General features: G+C 38.3%; 1 protein-coding gene across 4 annotated transcripts in view; it reads right to left on the bottom strand.

Moving 5' to 3' along the window:
* LOC129762552 (dopamine receptor 1) overlaps positions 1–12,255 on the bottom strand; it is a 306,279-nt gene that overhangs the window by 48,679 nt on the left and 245,345 nt on the right. For all 4 annotated transcript variants that reach the window (XM_055760944.1, XM_055760973.1, XM_055760953.1 and 1 more), the window contains exon 4: positions 11,916–12,045. In XM_055760944.1, the coding sequence (XP_055616919.1) occupies positions 11,916–12,045 (130 nt within the window). The remainder of the gene's footprint in view (positions 1–11,915; positions 12,046–12,255) is intronic.

Below are 12,255 nucleotides of genomic sequence, written 5' to 3'. Positions count from 1 at the left end.
ATCGACTTTTTGGGACCTGAGAAGCAATGAAGGTATGGAAAAAAAATAATTATCGAATATCAAGAACCGACAATGTACATTTTGTTTATCGGTCCAAAAAATGATCTCTCCTTGGAAGATTTTCGAGGATCAAAACTTCAAAACTATGAGCGCTTTGAGGCACCTCTAAATCATGTCCGATCGAGCTGAAACTTTGCACAGATCATTTTTTTGGGCCAGTAAACAAAATGTACATGGTCGGTTTTTGAAATTCGATGATGAATTTTTCCCATACATCCATTGCCACCTTAATAAAAGTAGTGGGAGCTTTTGTTTCAACCGAAATGTGTTCCTTAACAGAGACATCAAAACCAAGCTGCCTGAGGGAAACCGGCATTGCAAATACATGAAATTAAGGGGAGCTTATGTTCCCACCGACATGTGTTCCCTAACAGAGACATCAAAACCAAGCTGCCAGGGGGAAATTGTCAGTGCAAATACATGAAATTAAGGGGAACTTTTGTTCCCATCGAAATGTGTTCCCTAACAAAGACAACAAAACCAAGCTGCATGGGGGAAATCGGCATTGCAAATACATGAAAGCAGGGGGAACTTTTGTTCCTACCAAAATGTGTTCCTTAACAGAGACATTTAAACCAAATCATTATCACAGAGTTTAACGATGTAATTCTTCAAACACATCCAAAATCAACAGATAGCCTAACGGAATCCTACGTCAACTATGCGGTCGTCTCTTTTTATCTAAATTTTTTGTTGCTCAGAAAATCTGTTTTGAAATCTGTATCAAATTTGAAGCATAATTTTAGTTGCAGTAAAATTGATTGACATAGTTATTATGAATTCGACGATGTTGATGGTAAGTATAGTAAAATACAATTCTTCATTGAGGTTTAATGGAAGTTGACACAGTTACCGGGGCCTGCTTGTTTACATTGCGCCACATGGGTAGTTTTGTTAGAACAATTACAACAACATAATAAGGTAATAATTCAAAAATAGAAGAACTCCCAAAGCTTGAAAAAATGTCAAAATGCTTCGAAGACACATGCTTAGGGTACGGACAGGTTCTGACGGGTATTTAGATTTATATTTTTTCTGCTTTCGTCCGGTTCAGTAGATTCTGTTTCTACAGCTTTAACGGCGACGTAGATTCTTGTGGCTTCTTTAGTTGCTAAATTGTTAAATCTAAAATAAAAATCATTTGGAGATTGAAAGTCTTTGGGAAAAAGTATTATTGGTATCGAACCATAACAAGTATTGAAACGTTATTTTAAAAAAACTGTAAATCAATATGAAACTCAAAAAAATCTGTAATCTGTAACTACAGATTCTTGGTTTCTAAAAGTCTGAAAAATCTGCATAAATACAGATTATTCTGTAGATATGGTAACCCTGCTCACAAGGCGCCCAGCGAAACCCATTCAAGGTTCCATTATTCGTCGAAGGCCTCCTAATCCATGGTGGGATAGCTAGTGCTCCAAGCTTTATGTTGGCAAATCGAATGCTTTCAATCCATCAAAATTGCCGTAAGGCGAATTTCTCATCGCTGAACCGTTTTTTTTTCTCAACGATAAACTGGAATGAAATTCTGAAAGAAAAACAATTCACTTTGAAAAATTTCTCAAAATTCCAATTTCTAGAAAGTTCGTTACTCTGTCATCAACAGAAACTATGAATGTTTGAACAACGCGTTAGCAGCTCCCGCAGAGTCCAACATATCTTTTCTGAAATGAAGAACTCTACGAATCCTGGACTAGATGGCAATCTGATCATTATGTTCAAAAAGTGCTCTACCAGTCTTTCGTCTCCTCTGTGTCGATTATCCATCAGCTTATCAACATGATCCGAGTGATGGAAAAATTATTATGTTGTGACCGTATGATGTCAGCAAAAATCGGTGACGCCCCTCTTATAGTAACCTCCGGCGTGCCGCAAGGAACCCACCTCGGTCCTTACATCTTCTTACTTTATCTCAAAGATGTTAGCTCTCGCGAAAAGTTACAGACAGGGCTCGATAAAGTCATATTCAACTGAGGATCGTCAGGGGACTGTGGAGCCATGAGCCTTCGCATTCAATTGGAAATGAGTTCCTCTGTCAACGTAAATCAAAAGTCATTCAGGCGCTTTCGTTGCTATCTGCTCTACGATGGTTCGTGTTCATTTCATTTTTCACCGTCAGATGAACTCCACGGGACATTACTCTCTATACATCTCTATCTCTCATTTACAAATTGTGGATGAGTTCACGGTGCGTATTCAATGGAAATCCATTAATGGTGTAACTGTTTTTTGCAACAGAAATCAACTTTTCGTTTCGTTTATATGGACGTTAAAATAAGATTGTGTACGCGGGCAATGAGGTACATGTCGATGTGGACCTAGTAGTGATGGAGTCAAGTCAGGCAGAGTTGTATTCGTTCGTCACGCCAACTGGAATATCCATTTGCTCCAACTAGAAATGAATTGACGAGCGTTAAGAGCTAGGATAACCGATGAACGAGTCATGTTTGACGGCTAATGCGTTCGTTGTGACTCAGTAGCAAGAGAAAGAAAGATGTTTAGGGAAAGTAGTTCTGCTCGAAGCGAAGCGACTGAGATGAAAGCCGATTTTCGTGTTTCATCTTCGAAAATGTTGAAACCTGCTTACAGGAACAACTTGACATTTTGGATGAATATTGCGAAAAAAATTTAAATGCTCCGTTCCAGAATCCTGGGTTTCATGTTTCATATCACAAAAAAACTTCAAGGACATACAATGTGTCAAGTCTCTTTATTGTGCACTAGCTGACCCGGCAAACTTCGTCTCGCCCAAAATTTATTTTTCGTTATCACATCCACGTTTTCTTTCCACTTTCGATTGAAGATCAATTTTGTTAGCGCAAACCTCAAATGGACTAATAACGCTTGTAAATATGTAATTGTAGAACATATTTACACACATAGAACACATTTTTTTTCAGAGTTTTCCGAAAATTTTCAATTGCTATGTTTGGCTGAAATATGTGTATTGTGTAACGTGTAAAGATGCTAAATGGCTCAATTTGCTTGATTCTCGAGTTATGCAGAAGTTTGTGTTTTATTTGTATGGTAGGCACCCCTTAGAGAGAGGGGAGGAGTGTCTATGCATCATAGAAACATTTTATGCACCCTAAAACCTTCACATGATAAATTTGGTTTCGTTTCCTTGATTAATTCCCGAGTAATGAAGAAATTTGTGTTTCATTTGTATGGCATATGGAATGGCTCGGTCAATCCTATACAATTTTTTAATTGAAATGGGAAACGATGTTTCTGCAAATCGCTTAGATGAACATCAGGCTAATCGAGAGCAAACAAAATACAAGAAATAAACTAGCTCAAGTGGTCGATCTGGTTAAAATTGTTTAGCCCATTCTGAACTAAAAATTTAAAAAAAAAACTGGAGTCACGAGAGGGATTATTCCATTGTCATTAAATGGTAGAGAGTATCCCATTGACTGGCAAACGGATACGTTTAAGGCTGAGCGGCTACATCCACACTGTCTCCATTCGAAGTCGAGAACAATTTTGATTATCTCAAATCATCATACTTGAAACATTCCACAAGGCTTAAAATTCAATATAATATTTGTCGAGTGTTCTGTTCGAAAACTGCACGGAACCACTCACCGCCATCCATTGTGCACAGTTTTCTCAAAAATAAGATACCTCCTTGCCTATCCTTGTCCTCGTAACTCCTTGACAAAATTGACTCACTCTCTCACCCGCCCTTGTTCAAGAAAAGTCAGCCAAGGATTCAAGATTACAATAATGTGCACCTTGTGCACTTTGAAATGCTCTCTGCCAGGAACAGACACAGATCGAGTCAAGACTTTTTCACCTCACTTCTGCTTGCATCTTGAGGCCAAACTTTTCCGCATTTTTTGGAAAGCAAAATAGTTGGGAAACGAGTTTCAGTTCGTTATACCGTCTATTTATTGCTACTGCCATGCCACACGGAAGTTGTGTGTTTCCCCAGCGAAAACAAATTCGGCAGATGCAATGTTGTTTCAAGAGAAATTGGATGAGTTTAGAAGATGCCACAATTTACGATGTGAGTTTTGAATATGCAAAGACAATGTCATCCAGATTAGCTGAGCGTGGCGGAAAGGGCTCGTAGCCTTGTTTTAATCACTGTATTCGGCAGTAATTGATGGGATGGGATGCCAAATTTCAATCGTGACTGCATTACGTCGCCCACACAGTTATCGAACGCTACAATGAAACTTTGACTGTGGCAATCAATGGTAATAATAACGAGAAATCGCTACACGGTCGTACTCATTGACCATGGCAGCTTCATCATCCAGCAGAACGCCGATTTTCCCAAATGAAATTACGTTTTCACGCAGTGACGAGAGATCAACCATCTCCTCGTCACGACGATCCCGATTCCACATTCCATTGGAATGATTATGATTTGCTCTGTAACACCTGTCCGGTGAACGCGCACGTGTACGTGTCCAACATCATCATTATCGCCCACCGGTTTTTGATTGGTACCGAAACATTTCCCCAAACGGGCCGAGAATATGAATGAGGCGCCTCAACTGGGGACCATGCGACCGACGCGGCACCATAAGCAGGACCAAAACTGTACCTCGTCGAAAGTGATGATGGTGTTGTTGCGATGATTATAGACGACACTTGTCCCAACTTTCGGGATTGTCCCTCCCCTAGGGGGCGCCATTGACGGTTTGCCGCTCACCACATCGCTGAATGCGGTTTTTGCTGACTGGACTGAAGACACGTATGTTTGGAGGGAGAAAATGTAACGACACAATAAAGCGACGATTAAGCCGAATAAAACCCCTCCTCACACAAAGACCACTTGTATATTCTTTATCAAAGTATCGGCAAGTGATGATCACAAGACAGGTTGTTTGTAAGAAGTAATCATATAATAATATAATATCTCATACACACGTTAAAAAGCATCTTCGTGAGCGAAACCGTTTACGACAGAAACGGTGCCAGCAATAAACGTTTTCATTCGCCAGTTCCTGTCTGTTTAAGTTGCGAGCGGAGCAACGCTACTTTAAACGGCATCTCCGAGGGTCCCCACACGGATGGAATCATAATGGAACACTTCTTGTGTATGACTTGTCCGGAACCGGCAGGGAGAGAGAGTTTTCCTATTTGCTGACATCCACACCGTCGCTTTGATGTCGTGGTGCATGTAATCATCCACATCCGGCTGCACGAGGAAGTTCCCGGTCCCATGTTCGCCTCGCAGACGAACCGAAGAGCGTGAAAAACGAGAGCCATTGTAAATTTAACACCTAACAATCTGTACTTACTTTCGCAATTTGCTGAATTTGCATGACCCTCGAATTTACTCTCGGGGAATTCGGTCTCCCTGTCTCTCACGTTCGAGGGTAATTATTTGATTATTTATTTGCGCAAACTTTTGGCCACAATCTGGAACGACCGTCGATAATGTTTGTTCCGCGGAAAGTTTCGCCTGCACGCGACACGACACGGGCCAGCCTGTGCCGGGGATTGTAAAATGTGAGACGCAGCTTACGCAGAAAATAAGATTGCGTTGCTGGTTAAATCGTTAGCAATTTTGGGTCTTCGGGAACTGTTTTTTCTTCGTTGGGACACATAAACTCGATGGTTACAGATAAAAACTTTGGAAACCCGAAATCTGGCTTGATAGTTATGCGTAAATTGATGTTTGAATGCAGTGTCGGAAAAAATACGTTGGAATGTGTTTAACCTTGATAATACTGTTTTATTTTCTTATTATTTGGGCTGAAAAGTATCCTAAATAGAAACATAGATGGCATTGTAGTGAGTAAATAGGTCTTGAACTGATCCCCGAAATCGTAAAGGCCATTAAGTACCAAAAATATTGGGTTGTTGGTGACTCTAACATTACATTGAATAGCAAGTGTTATCTACTATGTTTTCAAGCAGGCATGAAAAGGATGTTCCTAAACCGTCCCAAGCGAAACCATGTATCTTAGGAACAGTGCTGCCTACCGAATGTTCTGTGGTACATACCAAACAATTTGGTTGTATAGTGAAGTGATTCCTTTTCCCTTCAATTCTAGTGTTTTTGCGCCATCTTGTTTTTCCATTGCTTCAATCGCCGAACAAAATAATGCTAAATCGCCTCTTGTAGTTTTTCGCTTGAATGTTTTGTTCCATTACTTTGTGCCTCTCAAAAACAACAAAAAATCTCAAAAATAGAAGATCGGTTGCGGATCACATCGCCTTTCTACAAATGACAATCTGAGAGCGGCGCCAAACTACAGCAGCGGTAACGCATAAACTCCTGAAAACCTTATTATTGTTCAGTAGCATTGAAAATCGTTGTAACAACGAAGGCAAACCCATGAAAGAAATACTGTGACAATCTAAGCCTCGATTCACTCAAAGTTAGTAGGTGAACTGAGGGGAATACGGACAGCTTAAGAAGAATTTTGTTTGCATCTTTGGAAACTTATATATTCCAAAACTTCAAGACCGATTTTTGCAGTTCAATATAGGGTAGCTGTATCAAATATGGAGGAAAGATGTCATCAACTTACAGAAATTTGCGAATAAATATTCTATTTTAGTTTAAAAGTATACAAAAGTATGCTTTTTAAGTAGTTTGAACTCTGTTTTTGAAGACCATTCTTACTGTCTTACCCGCGCTTCCCCTAGTCGAAAATGTTTAGCTTGAAGGGGTGTTCTAGTGTAGAGACACGAATTAAGGACGTTTTTTCGTGCTCCGTAAAAATAAAACGAAGAATATTTTTACTATCCATTACATCATTATTTGTTCATCTATCTTTTAACAATAAAAAAAAACTGGGTGGAGAAAAAAATATTCATAACGAGAATAGTGAGGAGCTGATGAAGTGAGAGGGTTAGAAGAAAAGTTGCGCCATGGCGTACACGTTTCCAGCCCTTCTGGTTATCTGAAACAAAAAAATCGAACAGATTCTGAATCAGTAAAGATGCCGCTATCGCATGAACCTCGGACAAGTCAAAAACATCTTTTTTGACAAAATGGTGGCCGTTTGAAAAACAAAATGCGATTTAAAACGTTTTTTCTTACGTTTCCCGATTTTTTAAAAATAGCAAAATTTTAAAATATCGTTTTTGGAGGTTCATGCGATAGAGAGATGCCTGCAGATTTTATCCACATAAATTCGACATAAATCGGTTCAGTAGAACTAGACATATCGTGTACGCCAGTTTGAAAAAACTAGTTTCGAGAAAAACGCGTTTGAAGTTCATTGTTATCGCCGTTAGTTAGAATTTTTTTTATTTCATCTCTCTTTAAAACAGATGCAGCTATAACAAAGGTCGAACAGTGCTGAGTCGGTCGACGCAATATCGACATTGGCATTGATTTGGCTCGTAATTGGTTGTCAAATACAGAGGGTAGATCGATAAATACATATAGGGAAAATACGGTTAAAATGAACCAGTGCTCAAACTTCGATAATTAAGCTATAAATAAATTGATACTTCTTCATTATCACATTCCATTTCTCTCACGGTAGCCATTTTGATGTAATTTTGTGCGCATCGTATTCAAGGAATTTCCCGTGAAATTTAAATTATTCGTCCTGATATCTTCGACAAATCATCAGTTTGGACAACTGTTCATATATTCAATGAGAGGTGAACAGATATTTTGTTTGGTTTCAGTGGTTAATTCGCATTCGAAATTACTTTTTTGTTTGGGGCAAAATGAGCCACCACTGGATAACGACTAACAATGTCATGTTTTCCAAAGCTGATCTACCTCATCAAATGTTGCTTTTCAATGGGTTCCTTTTGTGGCTCTGACTCTAAAAAAATATGCCGCCTCGAGTATAACCAAAACTCAATATGTGAAGCGTTATGTGTTTCTTACTACTTTTTCGCATGTATGAGTAAATTCTAATTGCTACTCTAGGTGAATAAGCTCAGCTTGATTCATACAAGTACCTACTATATCAATAATGATTTCAACAAATTTAGATAAGGAACAATGCATAAATCTATCCCATTTAGCATGATATGTGTAATTGTTCATTTTACCATCACCATGTGATCATTTTAACCGCACGATAAAAAAATGCTCGGTTTTACATCTTATTTTCTTTCAATGAAAAATGTACTATTTTTATTTTTTATAATAAAAACCGTTTGACATCTTGAACAACGGTTAGTTAAGCTATTTAATTCTTCGAAGAACGGAAATTGCAGCAGCATGTGGACGCAGTAAATGGGCATATTTCTTAGGTTCATTTGGTCGCTTTTCCCCATTTTGATCGCCATTGCATGCCAAACCGATATAGTGGTTCTCAGATTTTCGTGAAAAGTGGTAGATTTGATCTTTATCGCAAACAATTCGACCGATATTTTAAATTTTTTCGTTAAGGTGACCATTTTCGTTTTAGGGTGGTCCGAAAAATCATTTTTTCTACCTTTTTCAAAAATGCCTTTTTTTGGAGAAATCATGTTTCCCCTAAGTTTATATAAATATGTTTCTCTTCGTCCGTTATCGTACAAATTTTCGTGCGTACTCCGACTCAATGTCACCTCGGCCTTAGGTCTTCTACTCATAAGGCAACCGCAACCTGATCTATGTTGGCGATGTCAATCGTATCGCAATCTTAGCTCTGCAAATTGAGGCAACTCAAACGTGTGTGATCGTTAAGTTTTCATCTGTCATCATAAACTGCATAATCGCTTGCAGAGATGCCATTTCTTTATCTGCCATAAAAAATCTTCTTCTTCTTAAATGGTTCTAAAGGCGGAATTCCACATATTCAACATGCTGTATGCTACAAATCAGTGGTAAACAACAATGGATATGAAACTTGCGCAATTTTTTATTTTGTTTCCACCTCTTCCACTACACAGTAGTATGCGAACGCTCACTGCTCCAAGATATCTGTTCTGATGTTATTGTTTTTATGATCAAACATTCTGTTGTTCCATTATTGTGGTGAGTTCCAGTTGCTCCAGTATTGTCGTGCTACACAAGACGCACCGATCCGCAGGCAATTGGATAAGGCCAACATTGCTCGAAAAAACCAATAATGTCATAAAAAGAGATACTCCAATATGCAAGAACCATTGACTTGTACCATGTAGCATGTTGAATGAATGGAATTCCGCCTTATCGTTCCTAGAGGAACTTCGCTGTCTCAACATAGTATTGCTTGCGTCATTTTTATTAGTACTTAGTTGAGATTTCTATACCAAATAACACGCCTTGAATACATTCTGAGTGGCAAGCTTTAGAATACACGTGACCAGTGTTGGAAAAAATCATCTTCGCTAAGATCAATTGCATAGATTTTCGGACTAGGTTGCATCGAAAACCTATATATTCCAAACGAAAATTAAAATGACAGATCCGGGCAACCATTGAATATGAGCAAATGAACTTTTATCCTTCAATATGTTTTGATGTTTATTTTTTCCACCCAGTGTCATTTTCATCTTGATTATAGGAAACGTCAGATCTGAATTTCATTTCAGCCAAATGAATATCAGCTGTTGTTAACTTCTAACCTGAGGCTGCTGTGTGCGGTTGGGTTTTGCAGTTGCCGGATGCCGTAATCGGAAATACCTTATGAAATTCCCGATGTCGCAAATGACTTGACGGTAGCTAAAACCACTCGTTGTATCCATTCTGCATATGCCGTTGCCACCGTCTCGCCAAATAAAATTTATTTTGAACTTAAATTCACTGCCAGAACGAATATCGTTTCGGATGTGATGAATATCAATTTGTTGCTTTTGATATCCAAAGTATAAATAACAGCGAAGTTATGAACCGCACTCAATGTCGCATTCATTCATTATAGCAAATTTGCTCATGTAACAGCGATATGAACAAAATGAACTCGTTTGTTATTGTCATCAATATAATGAGGGCAGTGTGTTTCAAGCTGAAAAAAAGTCATTTACACTGAAACAAAATCATATTCGTTTCTCGTGAATATTCGTTGATATTCACACTGCACGTGACCACAACGCAAGTCGGAAAAAATTTCTTTGACGAAAAATTCCCCCCGACCAGAACGGGAATCGAACCCGAACCCCCGGCATGATAATGTGTGACGCTAACCATTCGGCCACGAGAGCACATCAAATCTTATGAAGAGCGAATGACGGAAAATGTTTTTTTTAAAAGTCTACTTTAAGTGAGTTTTTCTTAGCTCGAGCAAGAAGAAAAAAAAAATAAAACTACCTAATTTTGCAAATTTCATCAAATTGAAGGTAAATTCCCCATAACACTTTTGAAAACTCTACAATGAAATCAAAATGGGAAGATTTATAATAAAATTTACACCTTTGCAGGAAAATGTGCACATCTGGCACAGATGCCATATGTATGCTCGTAAAATTCGTGCTTGGGAGACCAATTTTTATTATTTTTATTTGAGTACAAAAAACACGTACTCTGTCCCATACTCAACAAATTTTCTATACATTTACTGATGTTTGATTGATGATTATATTAATCAATCATTGTTAGGCACAATTTTCGTTGAATATGTTTCCTCAAATTGCTATCAAACATGTTACTTTATTACATTGAAAACATATACGCTACAGGAAAGCCAATTTTCATTCAGAATCTTCATTTTCGCCTCTAAGACGAACAACAAATCATTGCCAATCATTTGTATTTTCATTGAATGTCTGCTGAATTCAGGAAAGAATGCTGAGCGACGCGCTATGCTGAGTAGAATCGAATGTTAATAAGCCACAAAATTTGAAGGAGTTTAGAGAAGAAATAACTCGGATTTTCAACAGCATCGAAGTCGTAATGTTAGAGAAGTGCATGAAGAATTTTGTTCACCGTTTAAAACGCGTTATCGAAAAAAGGGATGGTCACATCGAAAATGTCCTAAAATAAGCTCCATTTTCGTTTTTTTAAATAAAAATCGGTTCACTTTTGTAGAAGGTATTAAAATGTGTTGCGTATGCGTTTAATCTGAAAGACTCTATACAATCATTATAATTATAATAATTATAATTCAATTTGAACGAGGAAAGTGTTACCCATATCTGGATGGACGAACGTGTTAATGCGGAAAGCCGTGGTTGAGAAAATAAATTATTTGTTTTCGTAGTACTCAATACATTCATCTCATTCAAATGAGATGGAATAGCTTTCGTTTGACAATGATCCCTTTCGGGTTTCAATTGATGATGTTAACCAATTTCAAACGATCAAGCAATGCTTTTTTTGATGACGAAACTATTCTATTGACTATTCCAGCGAATGTGAATTTAATGTTTACTTCCAAACATCCCCCTCCTGGCATGCCGAGCGGTGGCCCTTCTCACGGATTGGAAATGCCCTCGGTTTTCATCGAAACTGGTGTTAAGGTAAATATGGAACTCCATAAAGTTCATTGTGATGAGCCAAATACTCCAATGGATCAATACTCATTTCGAAGAAGACGAGCATGTTGTTTATGAGCAAGAAGGGGCACTATGTGAATATATTCCAACTTCAATGTTGCAACCTGGGAAGCTTCCGTTGCCATAGCATAGATCTCACTACCAGGAAGGAATGTTACGGTTATCGAGAGGGAAAAGATATATTGTATAGGACGATGAAACTTCCAGATAGTGTTTACCTTCAAACGAAAGGAATCGGAATTTAATGATAAACCCATTTTCAGTTCACAAGTCAGGGTGATTCGAATAAGCATTATTCATTTTGTATTTTTGATGATGATGGTTCCGCCACCTTTCCTTACAGAGGTTGTTGACATTTTTTTTTCCTGATATATGTTTTTTTTCGATTAGCTGCCTTTAATATCCTAATGCTCAGATATTGTTTGTAGTTTAATCTTCTCAAAAGTTTTGATTCGTCAGATACCGGGCTCTTTCCAAATTTTTCTTAGCTTTGCGATGGACCAGCTTATTATACTCACCTCAGGGGGTCCTTGATGTGGATGTACCGATCCAGCGAGATAGCGCACAGATTAAGGATGGAAGCAGTTGAACACATGACGTCGAACGCCACCCAGGTGTCGCAGAATTGGGCACCAAATATCCAGTAACCTACGAACAGTAACAAAAAAAAGAGAAAGCAATACAAACAGGAAATCTTTGTTTTTGCCGAAATTGCTTTCGACATCTGCAGCGCGGAATCGGCGCTCATTCGGAAAACTCGAACCAAAAGAAGTGACACTTCCTGTGATGGCGACAAACTGCGATAAAACGTGCAATCAAGTTCTATTGCAAATAATTACAAGCGAAAAAGCTTTTTCG

The sequence above is a fragment of the Toxorhynchites rutilus genome, chromosome 1, assembly GCF_029784135.1.
Source record: "Toxorhynchites rutilus septentrionalis strain SRP chromosome 1, ASM2978413v1, whole genome shotgun sequence".
Lineage (NCBI taxonomy): Eukaryota > Metazoa > Arthropoda > Insecta > Diptera > Culicidae > Toxorhynchites > Toxorhynchites rutilus.
This window is presented reverse-complemented; position numbering and strand designations above follow the sequence as displayed.